At 35.3% G+C, this 23,371-nt stretch overlaps 1 protein-coding gene across 4 annotated transcripts in view; it reads left to right on the forward strand.

Moving 5' to 3' along the window:
* Nucleotides 1-23,371, forward strand: part of LOC149821257 (uncharacterized) — a 107,076-nt gene that overhangs the window by 22,820 nt on the left and 60,885 nt on the right. For 3 of the 4 annotated variants that reach the window (XM_089981685.1, XM_089981684.1, XM_089981687.1), the window contains exons 3-10: nt 86-136; nt 10,094-10,606; nt 10,736-10,996; nt 12,827-12,892; nt 14,447-14,626; nt 15,461-15,512; nt 15,586-15,873; nt 21,243-21,353. In XM_089981685.1, coding sequence (XP_089837811.1) covers nt 86-136; nt 10,094-10,606; nt 10,736-10,996; nt 12,827-12,892; nt 14,447-14,626; nt 15,461-15,512; nt 15,586-15,873; nt 21,243-21,353 — 1,522 coding nt within the window. The remainder of the gene's footprint in view (nt 1-85; nt 137-10,093; nt 10,607-10,735; nt 10,997-12,826; nt 12,893-14,446; nt 14,627-15,460; nt 15,513-15,585; nt 15,874-21,242; nt 21,354-23,371) is intronic. The other variant, XM_089981686.1, reaches the window with a different exon arrangement.

Genomic DNA, 23,371 nt, shown 5'->3' on the forward strand with positions numbered 1-23,371 from the left:
AAATAATTCTTCTGTTAATCCATTTGAGACTGACAAATTTTTATATTTTCATTTTTTGCTAATAGTTTAATTGTTCTGTTATCAGCCCTGCAGTAGTTGCAAAGTGTGTTGCACTTCTTAAGCGGTATCTTCTCCGGTAAGTTATTTTTTTGCATCTTCTGCACTCTTTTGTATGTTTTGAGTGATCTCTAGGCATTATATGAATCTATTAATGCTTTGATTTTGAGTTCCATGCAGAGTTTGTCCTGTTAGTTGAGTCAGGGTTAAAATATTATTAATCTATCTTCAATGCTTGGCAGGATGTGCCATTCGCTAGGTATTTTATAAAGAGAGAAATGGAATATCCATCATCAGGCCATTACTTCTAGTGTTGATATGTTCGGTTGCCCTATTGGAGTCCAAAGTATAGCCAAAGCCATTGCCTCAAAATTTAAGTTGATAACAATTATTCCAATTTCTTTCAGTTTTGCTACTTGAGAACGGACTCAAGCATCTTCTAGAATCTTTTGGAGTTAGCGTGGCAGGAAAAAACAAGGTTTCTCATCAAGGACCAACTGTTATTTGGTGATAATAAGAAGCAACACTGTATCGACTTTGGACTGAAAGTAGCATTTAGCAACCTTGGTGCCTACTTAGGTGGAAGTATAGGTCTGCAAGCTATGACAATTGAAAGGAAACTGTTGGTCAAGAAGAACACAAAGTTGAAGAGTTGTGCTTTGGATCCCTTAGACCAAAATGCTGGTCCAGATTGGCGGTTGGATCTGGCAAATTTCTATTGTTTCTTGGAATTGTAAGGCATAAATAATGCTTACCGTAGCCTGCCGATCACAAGCTTCCTTAAGTCACAAAATTTTGAATTCTTCTGCTTTAGTGAAACCAAGTCCAACACATTGAGCATGAATTAGTAAACAACATTTGGAGAGGTTGTAATTACATTTTTTTAAGGTGGTAGGGGAAGATCAGGTGGCTTTTGGTTAAATGGAAAGATGTTTTTTTATGGGAACCGTTTGTATATCGGTGATTTTTAGGATATTTTACATAGGTACGGGTGCAGGTAAGCATACAATATGGGTATGAAGGGTACAATATGGAAACTTCTAAAAAGGTGGGTACATCAGTAGGTATGTGTGTGTGTCTATATATATACATATATGCAAGTATACTACATTTTACAATATGATCTAGATACGAAGTTATGGAATGTCAATTGTGAACTAAAAGTCTAAAGCATGTCAAAGCCATATAGTTAACAAACAAAAATTCAACAAATATAGAACTAGTAGTAGCTACTTTTAGTGTTGAGCATAGGCTACACATTGGTTAGATCATAAGATGGACAAAATGGATTGAGTTAGGTTCGAAAGGTAGAGGACCTGTGCCCAAGAGTACCCAATATTGGCATAGGTACGTAGGGCTGTCAGCGACTCGGGACTTGGTTGATCTGGACCCACCTATATAACTTCTAACCGTGTTCATTTTCATGTTTTATCAGGTCACGAAAATAGAATCCCAAACCCAAACCCGCATAATTTTAGAAATTTATTTTTATTGAAAATATATCTAAAATAGGGTTGGTTACTGGTTAAGAAAATTAGGTCGGGTCAGGTAGCCAAAAAAAGTCATGATCCCCATATTGCTTGGGTTGGGTTCGGGTTGACCCGAACATTCAGCACTTTCCATGCCCATACCTGGGAATTCGGGTTCGGGTTCGGGTTGGGTCAGGTATTCGCTATAAACCGGACCTGTTGACAACCCTATTTGTACGACACCGACACGGGGGCTTGGTAGATGTACCCATGTTTAGGGGTGTCAACGGGTTGGGTTTGGCTCGGACCTAGGTGGAACGAGACCAGGCCCCGATTTTCAGGTATGGGATCGGGTCCGAACCCAGGTCTAATCTGACCTACCATAAGAGAAACCATACCCGGACTCGATAAGAACTACATGAACCAGACACGAGCCATACTCGGCAAAATCTTAATCGGAACTTGAGTCGGGCCCGAGTCTGGTGTAAAATTTCACAAACTATACCTGGATCCATGTATTAATCGGACCTTTGGATTCGGACCCGGGTCTTAACTGAGTCTTCTTATTTATCACCATACCCAGACCCTATAGGGTTTGATACGGGTCGGGTCCGGGTAAACCCAACCCATTGACACCCCTACCCATGTTACATATGTTTTAGGGGCAACATACACTATTTTTTTCTATTGATAGCATTCTATGGATTTGTTGAAATGATGAAAAAGAAGTAACTTTTTTGGGAGGTTGACTTGGTTGGAGAGGATATGAGAGATGTCATTGTGGATAGGAGGTATCCTCAATGTTACATTGAATTGGAAGATGGTAATTTGATGCTCCACAAAAGTGTTAATATGAGAAAGTTAGAGATTTTTTTGGACTGGTGGAATTTGTTGTACGCCCCTTTAAGTACCTTTAGGTGCAACCATATTTACTTGGTTGAATAGCAGAGTCTTTCCTTGCATGAAGAAGCTGAACAAATTCAAGGTATGAGTAAAGTTAATAAATTGATTTGGTAATCTGTGTTGAGCCTTCTATAGGACTTTCTTATAACATGGGCCGATTTTAATTGAATGTGGATGAATAGGAAAAGATGAAGGTTGTTACTTGTTATGCTTTCAATTATGGTGAATCAAGGTGTTAATGAATGGTCGGTGATGGTGGATGGTGGTAGTTGTTAAAATACAGTGTATATATTTGTATACCTAACTGATATACATATATTTGTACAATATATGTATATCAGGGGTATTTTGGTCATTTAATGGCATGTAATATAGTACAGTCCAATAGGGACTGTTGAGTCTTTTTTGTTTTTTATTTTTCTATTTTTTGTAGTCGGTCGTTGGACTGCCTCCCTCTCATTATATGTGAGGCTCTATAAATAGAGCCTCACTACTCTATGTAATATAACCTTTTCTAAGCTTATTGGTTATTATATAAAATTCAGTTTTTAGATTGTGTTTGTGTAGAATTTGTGCCATTGTACTCTTGTGGATTTCGTGTTTTTGTATCTCTTTTATGAAATTGTTATCGGTCCATTAGAGACCATATTGTATTTGTGCACTTGTTTAGCCCTTTGTTGGCATTGTGATTGTGCACATCTTGTTTCATTACATGGTATTAGAGCTTAGGTCTCTTGAAGTGTGGAAAGTTATCTTGGGATTACTTCCTTTGTGGTTCAAACATAAGCCTTCTTCATTATGGGATAAAGAGATTCTGTCTCCGTCATGTCCTACAAGCTCAACGAAAGCAACTATTTGATGTGGGCTACCGCAATGGAAAATCACATCAAACGTAAAAAATTTTGGGGGTTTGTTAGTGAAACCACTAATGAACCTCAACTTAAATTAATAAGAAGAGAAGGAGATTAAGTCAAAACTCTATCCGAAGAAGAAAAAGAGAAAGCTTTGTAAGAATATCAAAACAAGTTGGAGGATTAGGAAGCTAGCAATGCTCAAATACTCTCATGGTTCATGAATACCATGAAGTTCAAGATCGCCACTGACATCATCAAATTTAAAAAAATATGTGATGCATGGATCTTATTAAAGAACACATTCATTCAAAAAGACATGGCTAGGTTATATTATCTTTAAGACAATGTACGAAATACCAAATAAGGGGATAAAAGTGTAAGAGACTTTTATGGTATCTTGTCTCCGTTTTGAGATGAACTAACTATGCTAGAACCAAAATGGGAAGGTTCGACTATTGATATGAGAAAATTACAAGTTGAAAGAGAATATTTTCTCTTTTTTATATGGTCTCCGACCAGAATTTGAGCAAGTTAGGTCCTCCTTGCTTTATAGGACTTCAACTCTTTCTATAAGTGAGGCTCTTGCTCAAATTTGTCAAGAAGAAACAAGACTTGGAATGCACAAGTCTAATAACGAGGTTCTTGTCGTATCAAGACCCAATTTTTTTATAAAAACTTATAAACCACCGCATTTTGAAATAAAATTCAATGGAGGACATAATGGAGGAGGATATAACGGAAGATACAAGGGTAAAATTACTTGTCATCATTGTAAAGAACTGGGGCATATAAGACCAGATTGTTCCAGCTCAAAAAAGTGGCCGCTGTGAGTGAAGAACCTTAAGAATCAAAGAAATGGAGCAACTTCAATGATTTAACAATTGCCCAAATAGCGGAGGCCATCTCACAAATTCTAAAAGCCACTCCTCCTACATCTGGTGCCGCTATCTCCTCTTCTAGGTATGTCTTCTTTAAGAGCTTCTTTTCATATGATTCATAATAAGTCTCTTTTATCCAATTGCACTAATTCATATTTTTTGTGTGTTAACTGCCGATGGTACTTCTTTGAAAGTTAAAAGTATAGGAAATCTTAACAATGTTTTAAAAATTATTTTTGTTTTAAATGTAAGGGTTACTCCAAAATTAGATTTAAACCTCTTTTCAGTATCTCAAATTTCTGATTATGGGTGTAAAATATTCTTTTCATCTAAGGCTTGTCGGGTGCTGGATCTCCTGTCAGAGAAGCTGATTGGGCAAGGTCATAAAAGAGAAGATCTTTACTATATGGATTCCTTATGTTCACCTAAAAACTCTTTTTGTAATTATATCAAAGAAATTAGTTTAGATCTTTGGCATAAAAGAGTAGGACACCTAAGTATATCCAAATTATCTCATATTTCATTTTTGAAAATTTTTGTAAAGATAAAAAAATTGTATGTGAAGATTGTATACTTGAAAAAATGCAAATGATGCCTTTTGGATCTTGAACTTCTTTGACTTATGAAATCTTTGAATTAGTGCATTCAGATGTGTGGGGTCCCGCTCTTATTATTTAAAAATGTGGTTATTTATATTATGTTACATTCATATATGATTTTATTAGACATACTTGGATCTACTTCCTTAAACTCAAATCCAAAGTTTTTCATGCTTTAAAAATTTTCATAATCTTGCTAAAAATCAATTTAAAAAAATATTAAAATCTTTCGCTCCGACTCAGGAGGAGAATTTCTTTCAAATGAATTTCAATCATATCTAAAAACTCGTGGTATTTTACACCAAATATCTTGTGCTAGGACCCCCCAACAAAATGGTATTTTCGAAAGAAAGCATCGCCATATTATTGAAATTATTAAGACCTTAGTCATTTAAAAAAATTCTATTTTTTTTGGGCCGAAGCCTCTCTCACCGCGGTATATCTAATAAATGGAACACCTTCTCAAACTTTGGAAAACAAATCTCCAATTGAAAATCTCTTTAAAATCTCTCCTAATTTAAAAAGACTAAGGGTCTTCGGATGTAAATGCTTTGTGATTCTTGAAAAATATAACAAACTGTCTCCTAAATCTATAAAATGTATTTTTCTTGGATATGCTGAAAATAAAAAAAGGATATCAATGCTATGATCCAAAAAATGATAAACTTTATGTCTCTAGAATTATAACATTTCTTGAAAATGAAAATGGATTTGATCTTAAAAAACATAAGGAAGAATTCAAGTATGATTTCTTATTTGATTTGTTACTTAAATCAAATAATGAAATTGTTGATAATGATGATATTGATAATTTTGAGTCAAATAATAGACCAAGTAAAAAAACCAACTCATAACCTCTTGCAATATTCTAGACGAGATAATGGGGAGCATCTATGTGCTTTTGAAAAATATAGTCAACCAACAAATGTTGAAGAGTCTAGTGTTAGGAGATCTGAACGGATACATAGACATCCAAATAGGTTTGTCTCCTACAAATCATTCTCTCCAAACTATAGGGCATGCCTTCTAGCAATTCATTTATATCATGAACTATCTAACTATAAAGAAGCTAAAAACATAAAAGAATGGGTAGAAGCTATCAAAATTGAATTAAATGCATTACACAAGGCCCATACTTAGGAAGTCCAACATCTTCCTTAGAGAAAAAAGACAATATGATGTAGATGAGTATTTAAAGTCAAAACAAAGAGTCCAGTAGCTTATGAGGATATAAAACAAGATTAGTTGCAAAAAGATATTTCTAAGAATATGCAATAGATTATGACGAAACATTTGCTCCAGTAGCTTGCATGGCCACAATTAGGGCTTTAGTTACAGTAACATCTATTAAAAAATGACCTATATATTAGTTAGATGTTAAGAATGTTTTTTTAAATGAAAATTTCAATGAAGAAGTTTACATGGATCCTCCCTGGTTTGATTATTGAAAATTGAATAGTTTTTCCTCTTCAAAAAACTTTATATGGGCTTAAACAAGCTCTTACAGCATAGTATGATCAATTTAATGGAACTGTATTGAATCTTAGATTTAAATCCTGGTATATTGACACTGCTCTTTTTGTAAGATCTATAAGTATCTCACTTATCATTCTGCTTTTGTATGTTGATGATATGATCACCACTCTGAATGATGAGAAGGAAATTGAAGAAATTAAGATTATGCTTAAGAAATCTTTTGATATGACTGACCTTGGTTTTTTGAGATATTTTTTAAGAATTGAAGTAACATACTCGTAAGGAGGGTACATTTTGTCTCAAATAATGTTTGCAGTTGATATTGTTGCACGTTCGAGAATCACAGACACAAAATATGTTGATGCTCCTAAAGTGATAAATGCTAAATGAGTGTTCAAGACAAAAATTTATTAGATGATCCAACTTCTTATAGGCAACTCATCAGATCATTAATGTACTTATCTATTACCAGGCCAGACATTGCACATGCACTACGTACTGCAAGTCAGTTTCAATATGCGCCTACATCAGTTTACATGAGTGTCGTGTTAAGAATAATTCTATACATCAAGAAAACTATATCTAAAGGGCTATTCGTATCCTCTTTGTCATCTTTAAATCTTATTGATTGTATTGATTCCGACTGTGGAGGAGATCCCAATAACCGTCACTCAACTACAAATTTTGTGTGTTTTAGGTGATTCCTTCATTTTTTAGAGATACAAAAAACAACAAAAAGTGTCTTTATCTTCCATAGAAGCTGAATATAAGGCGATAATTACAACAACCGAGGTTGTGTGGATGTGATCATTACTTTTAGATATGGGTGTTGATGTTTCAGAACCTTCAAAATTATGTTGTGATAACAAAAATGCTATATATATAGCCAACACTCATACATTTCATGAACACACGAAACATATTGAGATGGATTGCCATTATGTTCAAGAAGAATACTTGAAAGGGACAATTACTTTACTATACGTTCAGTCCGAGTTTAAGATTGCGGACTTCTTCACCAAAGCTCTTCCTCTATCAAGATTTTTGTATCTTCTTAGAAAACTTTCGGTGATCTCACCGTAAGTTTGAGAGAGAGTGTTAAAATACAATGTATATATTTGTATACTTAACTAATATACATATATTTGTACAATATATATATTTGTACAATATACATATATTTGTATAATATACATATATTTGTATAATATACATATATCAGGGGTATTTTGGTCATTTAATGGCATGTAGTATAGTACAATCCAATAGGGACTGTTGAGTCTTTTTTGTTTTTTATTTTTCTATTTTTTGTAGTCAGTCAAATCTGTCACAGGGATTCGGCTAGCAGGGTGCCGCACCCGCGTCGACGCGACTCGACGCAGGTGCGGTCAACCCGATCCTGGGTGCGTTGACCGCACCCTGATCATTTAGGTCCATTTTTTTTTTTGGATTTTTTTTTTAAAAAAAATTTGCCCTATGAAATGGGCTGCGATTTTTTTTTTAAAAAAATTCTGCTGACAACTGCTGTCAGCTGCTGATGGGCTGCGAAATTTTTTAAAGAAATATTCTGCTGACAGCTCCTGCCTTTTCAAATCCTTTTTTTCGTAAAGGATTTTCTCTCTCCCCTTTATATATATATATATATATATATATATATATATATATATATATATATATATATATTTTACATTTTTTCCCCTGCCGCACCCCCGCACCCGGGTTTTTTGGAAGTGCCGAATCCCCGCACCCGCACCCACACCCATGTGACATAGAGTCAAATATGACTGTTGGAGTGGCAGTCCAATGACATGGTCATAAATATAACCGTTAGAGGTAGTTCAATGACTGTTGGATAGCCTCCCTCTCATTATATGTGAGTCTCTATAAATAGAGCCTCACTACTCTATGGAATATAAGCTTTTCTAAGCTTATTGGCTATTACATAAAATTCGGTTTTTACATTGTCCTTGTGTGGAATTTCTGCCATTGTACTCTTGTGGAATTCATGTTTTCGTATATCTCTTTTATTAGATTGTTATCGGTCCATTAGAGACCATATTGTATTTGTGTACTTGTGTAGCCCTTTGTTGACACTGTGATTGTGCACATTTTGTTTCATTACTGTGGTGGTGAGATGGATGGTGGTGGAAAATCATCGTGAGGTGGTGGTGGAGTTTCTCCGGGAGGTGGGTGGTAGTGGTGGTGGTGAGGTGGATGGTGAAATATCGTGAGGGCGGTTTTTCGTGTGGTGGGTGATGGTTGGTGGTGGTGAGATGGATGGTGGTGGGTGGTGGTGATGGTGAGATGGTGTTGGTGGTGAGTGTAAATCACCATTTTCTCTTGGTAGGAAACATTCCTCCAAACCCCCCCATGGATGAATGTTTCCTATCAAAAGTATACTTTTTAGAAAAACTCTCAGCAGAAAAGTCTCTCGTTTGGAAGGGTCAGAAAAACTGTACGAATTTTTCACTCTTTATCACTTTTCTTACATCTTTCCCACTTCCAAACGTGTGCTTAATCTGTCAAGAGGACGCACCAAGGAAAGCCACTCTTTCCCCTTTTTGTTAACATGGTGAGGAATTTAGTGGATGGGAGTCTTCAATCAAATCATGCTACTGTTCTCGATCTCCCTTTTCCGAAGTGTGCTTTGTGAGGAGAAGGCCCTAGTGGGAGAGCTGTAACCATCCTTTGATTAGTCTCGTTGGGGAGATTGTTAATACAAAAATTTTCAAAGTTGAGGTGTTACATTACTCAGCATATGTGATCTAATTACATAATTGAGGAAGAACCAGATTTTGCATCTTTTCTGGAGCTGTTCTTTATTTAAAAGATTGAATATGTTTGGGGCAAGGTGGTTGACAAACTAGAGTGAGTTTTGCTCTATTAGACAAGTCATCATTGTGTCCTGGATTCATAGAAAAGGAAGCAATGATTGACCTCCTGGCAATGGTGGAGATCTCCAGCTAGTGGCATACCTGATGAGTGAAGACAGACAAATGGCAGAATTTTTGAGGACAACATCCAAGGAATCTCTATTCATTGCCAAGTTCTATGCTTTATCCTCTCCTATGCTAAATAAAAGTGGCTAGGGGTTGAGCTTGGGTGGTTGGGGATGGGATTGTTCCAAAGAAAAGAAAGGGCAAGCAAGTGATTTCCCATGCTTGATGGGATCTTAATTTTTTTACCTGCCATGTTGCTTTTTCCATTCTCGCTTGTGTTTAGAATGAAATAGCAGTCTTTAATATCTATGGTTTTGCTTACACCGTATCACATTGTAATGGAGGATTGTCCCATGTACCTTGCATATGAGAGATGGTCAGTTCTTGATGTGGCTTACCTTTGAGATGGAGTCGAGTGGATTGTGTTTGGTTCCATTTCACTCTAGGAAAATGCTGTATGGTTTTGAGCAACGTCAGACTGATTTTTCTATTTCTTGTCCTGATTGATGATTGATTCCTGCCAGTTGTGTCCAGAATTTTAACTGGAATCTGTTGGTCACTGGACATATACGGCATTGGTGTGACTTGCATATTTGTGTAGCTGCTCTGAGAAGCTTAGAGATAAACAAATGGCCAAGAAAGTTAAAAAACAAAGCATTCATAAACAGCCTTCTGAAGATTCTATTAGCATTAGTTTGATTCAAATGGTCAACTTGAGCCTATAATTGACTTTTGGTGAGAGATTGGATCTTAACTGCTTGTTATCCCACGGAGATCAAAGGCCTTAACTGCGTTCACAATTACTGATATCATTAACAAGCTTAATTTTGCAACCTTATAGGAATATCAATTTAAAAAATGGCTGTAGCTGCTTAAATTTGAGATTGCGTAACTAATTCTTTTTTCTTGTTGACATAGGTACATACCAACAGTGCAGACCCTAGAACAAATTGATCTCTTTTGTGTGAATTCAATTGCCGAGTGTAATGCTGTTACCAGTAAAAGAGTTTCTCCATGGTTAAAATCAACGAGCCTTCAAGCTGGAATATCATTGGCACCTGGAAGTGCAGCATCCCCTCCAATTACTTCAGCTGCTTTTGCGTCTGGTGCACTTGTAAAGTCCTTAAATTATGTTCGTGCCCTGATAGCTAGGCATATGCCAAAGCTATCATTCCAGTCAAAGCGGTCCTCACCAACTTTATCATCTTTATTGAGTAGATCTTTTAGTTCTCAATTAAGCCCTAGTGCGGTTGTGAGCAGGGAATCTCCTGAAAGCAAAGAATCTGTCTGTTCATCTGCCACAGATCTATCCAACTTTGAAAAGGTTGATGAAGATGGTTTTAGTTATATTGCTAGTGATGTACTTAAATGGCGATGGCTTGGGGAAGGATGTCACCAGCACTGGATGACTACATTTGGTGCAAGTAACAGGTATCTTAATATTGCAGAATTCACTTGATTATTTTGTATAATATATTGGGTTTGTTTGTGTAGCTTTCATGTGCTTAATCTGTTGCTAGTTGCATATGGAATGTAAATTTTTCCTCTTTTTTGAGTTAGTGATGGTCTTTTGAGCTCCCAAGTCATCCACACACATAATTTTCAAGAAGTGGGTGCTGCAGCTCTGCTTGTTGATCTGGAGCAGAAACTAAAAATACAATCTGGAAGACATTTTGGCCCTCCACTTATATCTGATCCAGACTTTGAGCAGCTATTGCAGCCTTCTACAGTTACCACTGCTACAAATATTGCTTCAGCTCACTCACATTTGAAAGCAATAACTGCATCTAAGCGTGCAACACTAGGTGCTCGTCAAGTCTGGTGAGTTTTTGAATGTCTATTGTTTTTCCTTATTTTTTTAATGTTTATGTTCACATAGTTCGCACACTTGCTTTATCTGTTATCTGTTATTGTACTTCGAAAACTGGTCTACCATGCATGACTTGTTTGTGAAGAAACTCAGCCATCCTTTTTGGGGAGAGGAGATGCATATTTTGGCTAGTGTAGATATTGCCTTTTTTGTGACAAGGAAGGCTATATCTAAGATCCATCTGGAACAGCTCATTCGATGGATCCCTTAGTAATATGTTTTCTCCTGAATCTGTACTGGTGCAGGGAATATATTACTATCTGGATGTTTGGTCTCTGGCGCCACAGAAATTTTGAGTTACAAACTGATTAAAAAGAGCTTGGTCAAGACCGAGATATAGACCCCTCTCCCTTGCTTGGATTTATTTTAGAATCTTTTTGTTGCAATAGATCATTATTGTGTCAATCAAAGAATACATATTCAAGTCAACCTTTGAAGGTTCAATAATTGTTGCTAGCTTATGTTAGAGTTTAGAAATGAATCAATGGGGAAATGTCTATCCCAATCTTGCAGATCATACGAAAATTTACTCTACTTGCTATATTGAACCTTGTATCTGGTGTCTATAACAACATTTTTTTTCCTGAACAAAGCACAAATAGTGCCAATGTGAGCACACCTTATATGATACAGGATCATTAATTTAAATCTTCAATTCATGTTGATTTTGATACTTTGAAGTGTTTCTTATCACATTATTAATTAGTCTTCTTCTTTTTCTTTGTCATGCAAAAAACCTTTTGGATAATTGATATAAATGGATTTTAGCTAAAGAAGAAGCTTTTACTGCTGCCCAATATCCTTTTGTCCACCAAAAGTTTCTATAGATATTTTTTATTAGGTTTCATAGGCATATAAGTGATTAGAAAAAAAACAATTGATAATCAAACTAAAAGTGTTCTAAGGTAAGAAAATAAAATTGTAAACAAATGGGGAATGATATATCCCATGTACAAAAATGCTATATCATTAATTAGTAAAGGTAGAGATATGTAGATGTCAGGTTATAAATGTGGATGTAAACCATGTGCTGAGGTGGTTAAAAGTCAGTAAAATAAAGGCATAAGTCAAGGAATGTAATTTTGTTGGGAAGGCAAATAACGAGAGATTATCATTAAAGTTGGAAGGCCTTTTAGTGCTACTATGCAATAAAATTCTTGTATGCTGGCTCTATTCTAAAAGGCCATGGAAGATACCATTGTCAGGATTGGTGCAAGAGGATGAATTGTAGAGAAGTACTGCTGTATTGTACAATGAATTAGTTCACCTCTGATTATGCACTTTTTTTGCAAGGCATCTGTGAGATCTATGATGTGGTATAGTGCAGAATTTAGGGCAAGAAAGAAAGAGTAAGAAGATAGAATGCATGTGGTAAGCAGATGGATGCCACTTCAGGGATGATGTGATACCGGTTGAAGGGATAGAAGGGGAAGACTTGGTGGAAAGAAGAGCAGAGGAACATAATATTTTCTGTATGATAGAAATGAATGAGTCGATAGACTTACAAAGCTGATCTCAGCTAGATGGGGCAATGAATTTTCTTGGAGCACATATCTATATCACTTGCTTAAGAGATCTATAAATTCTATAGCTGTGTTTTTTAGTACCATTTGTTATGTTTTATATGTTGCTCTGTTTTTTTGCTTTACAATACAAATGTGCTAGTTGTTTATTTAAATCCAGTATAAAATTAGGTTATTGTGGAAGTATTCCCATGTCTGGCTTGTCTATCATGTCGATAGGATATGGTGTCTGATATTCGTCCCATTCCACTTCTGCAGGGAGGAAATACCACCAAACACGATTCGTCTGCGTTGTCGCCCTCTGTTTCAATATCGGCACTACAGGTAGCCAATTTTTTTTTAGTATATATTTACCTTAGTTGGAAATTTTATTTTATTTAGTAAAAGGAACTGTTTAACTTTCACGTCATGTGATCTGTTTTGGATGTATAATTCATGTAACTTTGTGTTTCTTGATTTTTTTAAATAGAAGGATCATTCTCTTATGTCATCCTGTAAGTTGACATTGCTTTGGTGAAAAGCGAGCTTATTATTCTGCTTTTCATACATTATTGCCATTGATTTTATGCTTGTGCTAACACTTCTTGTGTGTATCAATAATTGGACCATCGACTGCTTAAATACATTTATTGTCTGCGTTAATACTTTATGGAACACAAGAAGATTCACTCCTTTTTTTCTTTGACTATTTTGGTTTGTTGATTTTTTAATTTTTTTCCTTCTGCTATAAATTATGGATAAAGGATAAGCAACTTCTGGACTTCTTGAACCCGCCCACCCAACATAAGAGAAGTTTCAGTTTGGAATGTCCTGTGAAGCAGAAGTTTCAGTTTTGACAAAAGAAAAAAATGGGGTTTCACTTTCAAAAATTGCGCAACTTGACCTATTTTTTCCTTATGCATGACTTTACCAGTTGATATGTAGTTTGTGCAAACTAACATGCTCTTCTTTGTTTTTAAATGAAAGGTTGTGTGGAAGAATAGGAGTAATATCGTGTATGGTGATACTGTTTTTTCCTGTTTGGGCCTAGTACTCATTGCATTGGGTTTATTCTTTCCAAAATGAAAGGGTGTATGGAGACCAGAGTAAGGTCATCTTTGTTACTGGCTGTGTCCTTTTGGAGCTAGTACTCATTGCAGGAATGTATGTCTTGCTTTTTGTATTAGAATGATGTTTCTTTTGGTCCCCGTTTTTCTGGTCTTAAATCATCATAATTGTCAATCCTTTGGTACTAGCTCAGGATGCTGGCTTTACTTACAGAAAGCATTGATTTCCAAAAGCAGCTTCATATCAAGCATTCATGCCGGATTTCAGTTATTAAAATGTCATAGTTGGTTGGAGGCAGAGAACTTGTTGTTACTAGTTCCCTTGCAACAACAGAATGATTGCACAAGAATTTCTATTCATGTGAAGGGGAAGCTAAAATCTATAATTAATTAAATATATCATTTGAAAACTTGAAGAACAAGTATGTAAAAGCGATGAAAAATGAAGAAAATGAATAAAGAAACTGAACGTCTGGAAGATGGTATGTATTTGACAATTTGCCTTGTGGGTTTTAAAGTTAACTTGGAAACAGGATCTATATTAGCCAGAAAATTTAGCGTTCTGCTGCAGAAAGACATCCCTTTTATTCTTAAAATCTGCATTATTCTTTTGAATAAGTGTTACATGTCATTAAGAATTGCATAGTGTGCACTTTCAACTGTTTGCATTTCTTTTCATACATTCAGAAGTTGTTTCTCTCTTCTTTTCCCCCATGAAAATGCTGGCGTTTTTACTAGCCCTCCTTAGGTTATTTGTTACATATGCAGATGGTTAGTTTATTTTCATCAAATCTTTTCCTCTTGTTGTAACTAATGTTGCTGTCTGGATCAGTGAACAGCAGCCTTTGCGTCTGAGCCCTGCTGAAGTGGAAGAAGTTATTGCAGCAGTTTTCTCAGAGATTTCTGTGGCCAATATGAATTCAGTACTTGCATCATATAAGCTAACAAGCCATAGTGGAAGGCCTATTGCGGATGTGGCAGTCAGTGTTCTTATTAAGCTTGTGATTGACATGTAAGTTTTTTTGGTCTAGACTCTGGTGGATCATTGCCATGCTAGTTCTTGAGTTCTGCAGGTTATTTATTTTCCATCTCATGATGTATTTGTTGTCTGTGAAATGTGATTGTTGTGATCATTTGCACTGAACTTTCTTTTGTTTGTATGTTTCTATTCTGTGGAACTAGCTAGCAAAAGTCCAGAGTGTGCACAACATCAAGTAGCTATATTTTATCCATTTCCATTTTGGATTTGAAAATAATACATGACTTGATGGGCGATTGCTTATCTGATTATCTACATTTGCTGTAGAGTTTCTTAAGTTTTATGGTTCCATTTTTTATTTTGCTAAACCAGTTTCAAGATCTTTGGCAGATATGTATGTCCAAAGCGTGAATTCATCCTGACTATTCCTTTCTTGGAGAGGAGCCTCCCAATTAACCCAATGGTTATCTTTCATGGATGTCTCAGTTCAGCTGTTGTTCTTTGTTAAATGTCCCATCTGTTTACCTTGTGAAATTTGTATTTTCAGCTGCCTTCTTTAAAAATGTCACCTATGTCTGCGAATACTAAACTTAGTGATCATTTACTATGCAATTGAAATGAGGGTGATTGCCCAGTTAGGCAACACTTGGAAGGGTGATCCTAGATGACGTCCCAAAAAGGTTGATTACCTGTGTTACATGGTAACTACAGTTGCCTATCAAACATGGGTGCAAACCTTTGTGGTTGATTCAATTATCCATTTGCATTTTATAAGCTGTATTTGCAGTTTTGCACTTTTCATAATTGTTACTTTGCTTATTATTGTGTTTTTTATTCTTATCAAGTGAGTGCTATATATTACTTTAGGTATGTGGTGGATCCCCCAAGTGCCGCTCCTCTCATTCTGTCAATGCTCGAGGTATCTTAGAAATTTTCTGATAGGAACTTGTTGGATCATGTTATCAGTGTCTTACTATTAGTTCATCTTTCAGGAGATGCTAAGCTCTTCAAGTCTGCCCACTAGGATTCGAGCCTTTGATTTGATATTGAATCTTGGTGTTCATGCCCAGTTGCTTGAACCTACATTTTCAGAAGATTCTCCTATAGTTGAAGAGGAGGAATCTTCTCATGAACAAGGCTTTAGTGGTGGAGTTCAGTTTGAAGCTCTAGGAAAGAGAAATTCAAAGTTGCCCATGCAACACGTAACATCCTCCACAGTTGATTGCTTTGAGTCATGGCTTTTGAATATTTTATATGAGATTCTTCTTCTTCTTGTTCAGGTATGATTAAATCTCTCTCATTTGTAGAGCTTCAATATCAAACATATTTCCTCATTTTTGAATTTTTTCATTTACTAAAAAGGTGTATTATGATTGAGTTTCTGAATTGTGTGGTGAAGTTGACTTTCCAAGATTGAGTTTCTGAATTGTGAGGTGAAGGTGACTTTCTCTACGTTGAAGTGAACTGACTGAGAAATAATAATTAAATATGTGAATTGGGGGCTATTCAAAACACAATTCTTTCTTGATTGCTAAATTTATTTGCTTAGATGACATTTGTGTCCAGGTATGCTGTTGCATGCATTTACTTGTTATAGATTACTGATTAACTTGCTGATGTTTAAGTCAGATTGCATGTATGCTAGTTTTTTACTTCAAAAGAAGATAAGATGTTGCCTGAAATATGTTACTAAATTTGAGGAAATTTGGTCATCCAGTCGAAATATCAAGGTTTTGCCGGAGTTCACCGACTGTATGGAAATCAAGTTGGTAAATAGAAACGTGGTAAGCTTTGAAGGAATAGGTGGATTGGTTTGCAAAATCTGGTTAAGACTTGTTTTGTCTTGCATAGAAAAAGAATATACTGATAAAAAAGACTGTTGGCTCCATTGGAGAGGCTGGTGCTTACAATTTAAAAGGGACTTTATGATGGATAATTTGTATAGTAGCTAAATATAATGGTTTTTTTATGGCTGGTGCTTACAATTTAGAAGGTATGTTTAAGATGGATAACTTGTACAGTGGCTGAATATGATGGATTTTTATGTCCAGCAGGATACTCTAAAAATGACATATGCAGATAGAAGTGCAACAAACCCCGTACCTTTTCTACAGCTTCATTCTTCCAGTCACAATTGAAGCCTGATGTTGAGACCTTCCCTAGAGGTATAATTTTGAGGTTTGGTTCCTCTCTGAGAGTGAAGGTTTTCACTTGGCTTGTGGCGTATGATGGTGAATAAACAAGGTAATCTGAAGGAAAAAGGTGGTAGTGTTGCGAGCATTTGCTTCTTTTGGAGGATGATACCATGGAACACCTGTTATGGTGCTGCTCATTCTTTCAATCAGACTTCACACTTGCCTGGTCCGACCTAATGATACCTCAATTCTCAATGTACTGTATTACTAATCTATTGTTGGGTCCCACAGCCCTAAGGGAGATCACTAAGTTGAAGTGTAGATGGAAATGGTGGTTGTTTCCAGTTTGATGGTTCATTTGGTTGGAAAGAAATCATAGGTCTTCAAAGATGAATTCTCCAGTCTGGTTGATATTCTCTGAAATTTACAAAAGATGTTTTAGCCTGTGTTACCTTGAAATAGCCGAATGCAGGCTTGTCTTGGATTGTTCTCTGTAGATTTGGGAGATGAGTTTTTTACTACTATGATATGTGTCCTTTTACTGTTGATGATTTCTTGTCACCTTATTAGGGCTCTGTTTGGAAACTAGTAGCTGGGATGGGAGTTAATGCAATTGGTAAATACTTGGTCAAACTACCTTGGCGGTGGACGCTTGAAAACTGGTAGCTGGGATCGATGCTTATGCATTTAGGATGGGAAGTGAGGTCCTCCCTCTTTTGTATTTACACCAGTGTTGTGAAAAGCGTTGAGGCGTAGCGAGGCACTCCACCAAAATATGAGGCGAGGCGTAAGCCTCGAGGCGTAAAGCGTAAGCCTCAAAGTTTTTTTTTTAAAAACTTAAAAAAACTATAAAAAAATATCTAAAATTATAAATAAATAAAAAAATCTTTATTGATGAAGCAACAACCAACAGGAAATAAAAAATCTCAAAAAATAGTGAGTTCATAAAAAATAATAGTGAATGAGTTCATCAAAAACAAGACTTTAAGCCTTAGGATTTTTCTTCATAAGCTTGAAAATACAACACACATATCTCCAATATTTAAGCCCAAACAAGAATAATGAGTTCATCAAAAATAAAACTTTAAGCCTTAGGATTTTTCTTCATAAGCTTGAAAACACAACACACATATCTCCAATATTTTCAAACTATCACAATGTTTTAGCAGTATTTTCATGAAACATTATTAAAGTATTTTGTCATCATTTTTTCAAAATAATGAAAATTTGAAGCATGCAATGATATTATCATGAAACATTGTGATATTTCCCCTTCCTAGATTTCTGATTTAACATCTTTTTCTCAATTTCATATTATTTCTATCTATTATCTTTTTTCTATTTTCCATAGTTTGGCATGAAAGACAGCCTATTTCTATTCTGTTTCCTGACTTTTCCATTTTTTCTCTCTATCCACAATTGCTAAGCTTTTCTCATGGAAAATAGGTGTGCTTGAGTTATCTCATCTAATCGACTCACTGAACATTGATAGTGATATCATGACTAGCTCAAAAATTATATCTTAGTCAGTAGGTTATGTATCCCCTTAACTTAAATGTTAAAGTTTAGCATAAACATGCTACAAGATCAACAATAGCACCTCAACCAAGGTGACTGCAGTCAATCATGTCAAAAGGCTCATCAGAAGCAGAAGAGCTGTGGCACTCCACAATCATCATCATGACTGATTGGTGACTATGCCCTTAAGTAGCAGAGGCTCTAAAATGAACAAAGTCCTTCACACTGTTAAAAGCTGATAATCCAAAAGCCATTGAAGGAAGGCAAAATGTCAGCCATCCCTTTCTTTTTAATTTTCCTTTTTTTTATGATATGCAGGCTGGGGTTAGCCTCTCAGGTCTTGAACATGAGACTCTTTGTTGTGACAGTGCTACTTTACAATCCAGCTATCTCATTCTTTTAGGCCTGTCAACATGTCACCTAGCCCATGTCGACAGACCTAAACAGAAATTCCACAGGTTCCCATGTTGATCATCTATGTCACATAGGTGTGGGTGCGTGGTTGCGGCACTTTAAAAAATTGGGGTGCGTGGTTGCGGGAGGGTATAAATTTGCGCGATGCAGCACCTTTACTAAGGGGCTTATGGTTTTCCACATTAACTGAAAACAAAAAGAATAGTTGAATGCATTTTCTGTGCATGAACTACAACAAAAAGAGGCGTGTACGCCTCAGTCCGAGGCGCGCCTCAAGGCCTATGAGGCGCACGCCTCATGGGTGTTGCGCTTTATACCTGCGCCTCAAGGCACAAAGGCCCTCGCCTTGAGGCGAGGCGCGTTTTTTGCGCCTTGAGGCGCATTTTTAATAACACTGATTTACACTAAAGAATGGAATTGCTAGCTACCACCTCCTAGAGGTGGTAGCTGCCAAATATGGAAAAGAGAAATAATCTTTTTCCTTTTTTGCTCAGTGTAGATCTGAGCACAACTAGGTCAGAACAAACTATTCTGGTTCTTAATATGCTTTAGTTTCAAATACGACCACGTTCTATATTGGTCTATGTCACATGAACACTCCATGTTGCCTTCCGTACCCATGTCGACACACATCGACATGCGTGTCCCCTTGTCGACACACATCGACACTTGAACACACCATTTTACCTCCGTACATGCAAGTTTGTATTCACTTTATAATTTATAATTATATTTTCAGTTTATAACTTTATATTTTCTGTATATAATATATATTTTAGATATAGCACCTATATTTAGATTATATTCAGTTTATTTTGTATATATATGGCCGTGTCCGTGTACCTGAATTTTTTAAAATTGCTGTCGAACCCTCCACACCCATACTCGTACCCATATGACATAGATATTGGTGAATCTGGTGCAAGTCTTGGTTCGGGCATGAATTTAATTTGAAATACAGATTGGGTTTGTACTTTGTACACAGTTTGAGATACACATATTGATACTAATGCATATGTAGATTAAGAACTTCCATTATCACACACACACATTCATCAACATGATCATCATCGTCATTATTTAGCCTCACTCCAGCTACATGGCTTCGGGTTTATGAATCCTGGTTTTCATTGCTTCTTATTTAGAGCTAGAGCCTATGTCAGCCACTAATCTTTCATTTCCATTCTCAGAGTCTCCAGTCTTCATTACAGACATTGGAACATCCACACCCACCATTAATAGTAAAAGCAATTGTTTAATAGTAAAAACACTAAAGTTCTCTTAAATTCATTAACTTCTCAAATGCTCCATTAACTTCTCTTGACTTTGTTCAACTAGTAGAAATCCTACACCGGTTATCTTGTTATACCATGGACCCTAAACATCAAAATGCCTTGCATTATTATATTCAAAGATCATCTATCTTAGCTATATCACTAAAGTTGCATTCTGTATATTATGTCTTTATTCTACTAACCTTTAAACACTTTCCTCTTCAATTTTATCCCTCCAAAGTTTCAATTTGATTTTATACATCTTTAATTTTACTAACAAATTCTGTAACATCTGCAAACAACATATTCCATGATACCTTATTTTTAATACAGGATGCTGCTTCATCTATGGGTAATGTATGGTCACAAAGTGAATTTTGACATAGCTGAACTTAACTAAGAATGTATTCACGTAGATGTATGTGGTCATTGTAGTAGGTTCGAACCTCAACATACATATTCAGATTTATAGTAGGTTCAACCTCAACATTCATATTAAAAGTAGTTTCAAGATATCCTACTGGATCTATTTTTATTTAGTACTTGACTGAATTAGTTATTTTAAAACTTTGTTATGGGCTTTCTAGATGAAAGATAACTGTCTGATGGTCTCTTTTTTAAATATTTCAATAAGTTGTCCTAATAAGAAATTATTTTACTGTTGACCTTTTCACTCGAGATTGATTCTCAAAAGTGTGTGATTCTCTTTCACAGCTTCATAGTATAAATTAAAATGCATGCAAGCACAATTTTGAATATCCTTTTATATTTATATATATATATATATATATATATATATATATATATATATATATATATATATATATATATATATATAGCAAAGCTGTTTTTAACGAGTCCGTTTGATATAGGTCTTTAGTATTCTCCATATATATAATTATATATAATCTTTTCTATTGTTTTTTCGAGTTATTTATTTATTTGTTTATAGCTAACCATATCTACCATCCCTCAGGTACACTCTTCTTTGTCCACTTCATTCCTTGATTCCTCATTTATCAAATTTCACAATTAATATTAATTATTTGAATTTTAACTTTTTTTGAACAATGAAATCTATAGGGCATAAACTTTTCTATTAGTTTTTTTTTTTAAATTAATCTAGCATCCCTCATGTGCACTCTTCTTTGTCCACTTCATTCCTTGATTCCTCATTTATCAAATTTCACAATTAATATTAATTATTTGAATTTTAACTTTTTTTGAACAATGAAATCTATAGAGCATAAACTTTTCTATTAGTTTTTTTTTTAAAATTAATCTAGCATGCCATTTGATCTTCTGCAGAAAGAAGAAAAGGAAGAAGCTGTTTGGGCAGCTGGCTTAAGTAGTTTGCTTTACTTTGTTTGTGATAGCGGCAGAATCCCGAGAAAAAGGTTGAAGGGTCTAGACGCTAGGGTGAGTGATTCTACTTCTTTTCATTTTTGAGGCGTTTGATTCTATAGCTTAATGGTCCTCAATTTTGTTGCAAAGCTTTTATGCTATCATATAGGTTCCTGTTCATACTAGTCTGAGTTATTTCATCCTTACATAGTGTTCTAGTTTGAGATTGATCTGTGCAATTTCATAAAATATTTATTCCACTTTTTGATGTTATCACAAAAGCATTGTTAAATGTTGGTCAAAATTTGTGATGTGGAATGTCTTCATTGGTTCCAACCAAGCTACTGTTAATAAAAGTGTGAACAAAGAACAAATATCCAAAATAATGATGAGATGCGTGAGTTAGCTGTTAGAACCAGGGTATACCATACTTGTGTACCTTGAAACTCATAAAAGATCAAAACTATTGTACATCATTCCAATGAATGACTTACAATAGTTGATGGAATAAAATTCTCTTGACTGAAAAGTAGCTATCAGAGACAATCATGTTGGAAAAATGTCTGAAACTCAATTATATGGCTTAAATGAAAATCTTCCTTGTTAACTTCATAATTTCTAATTTATGGTTTTCGGTGGTAATCTGAAAAGTTATTTTTGTTGCCTGTGATGAAATGCCTGTTTCGTTTGAGAACTGTGAAGTTGACAAGTTGCTAGTAAAGTCAGAGTACGTGTAATGTAGTTTGAGCAGTTGATTCATACTTTGTACTGTGTCAAATGGTTGTGGAGATGGAAATTTTATGAAAGGTAGGTCAAGGGATATCACCAACACCAAACTAGTAGAATGCATGAGTGTAGGTCCAGGAGCGCCTGCACCCACCTAGTACAAACCATGAGCATAAGCTGCATCTTCTCAATAGGAAGTCATAGATGTATTCAGCATAATTTGTTTTTTAGGAATCATGTATTGGATCCGTTTTTTTGGATGTAAAAATGAAATTTTAGTATATTGCCATTCATTGATTTTTTAAAAACCTATGTACATCACAATCACCTGATCTAAAATTTGTTTTTTTACTAAGAAATGCATGTAGATCATATCTGTAGGGTTTGATTGACAAAAAAGACTATATAGGGAAGGGGAAGTCGTGTCAGACACCCTTAACTTCGAAAAGCGTCGGACGCTGTTCGCGTGTGTGATTGTGCGCTGAAAGGGCCTTTAGCGGCGGTCTTTACCGCTGCTAAAGGACTCATAATTATGTCGCAAACTAACTGTGAGGTCTTTCATGGCAGTCCCTTTCAGAGCAAAAAAATTTTCTGCCGCTGATTGCCTATGGAATCAGCGTTGATGTTTCGTCCAATGCTCTTGTATCCGACGGATAGTCTTATCCTTATATATATATATATATATATATGATGCTAATGCAGGTATTAAACTATTGAGTATAATCACCTTCTTTTCATATTTTTCAGACTTTTTGTGTAGATCATACCCTATTAATGTGATCTACAAGGTTTATTTAGTAAAAAATGAGGTTTGAATGTGAACGTGACATGTAAGTAAACTTTTTAAGGACTTCAAAAATGAATAGCCCACAATGTATCAAAATTTTACAATTCAAAAAATCCTCTTTTTACATTGGAAATACACGATCTAAGGTCTGATCTATAACAAACTAACCATGCTTAACACATCTATGTGGTCAAATTGAGTTGATACGGCTTGAGCTTATGATTTCCCGTTCAATAGTTCCATACCTTCATTAGTATCAAATATAAATCCTTCTTTCTCTCTCTCTCTCTCTCTCTATATATATATATATATGGGTAATACATCCGTGCTAAATGTTTTTTTTCTTCTTCTCCAGTGTTTTTTTTTTGCAGTTCCAACCCCATAAATGAGTTGGGCATGGTCAATGTTAAAAAGTGTACACATAAATGTAACTATATATAATATAATATTTTAATATATAATAATTTATATATTTATTTATTTTTATTTATTTTCTTTTTCTTTTCTTTTGTAATTTTAATTTTTGTCTAGTTTAATTTGAACTAGACTCTAAACTAGTCAAGATCAAACTAGATCTAGT

This window comes from Nuphar pumila, chromosome 12 (genome assembly GCF_984573655.1).
Source record: "Nuphar pumila chromosome 12, dmNupPumi1.hap1.1, whole genome shotgun sequence".
Taxonomy (NCBI): domain Eukaryota; kingdom Viridiplantae; phylum Streptophyta; class Magnoliopsida; order Nymphaeales; family Nymphaeaceae; genus Nuphar; species Nuphar pumila.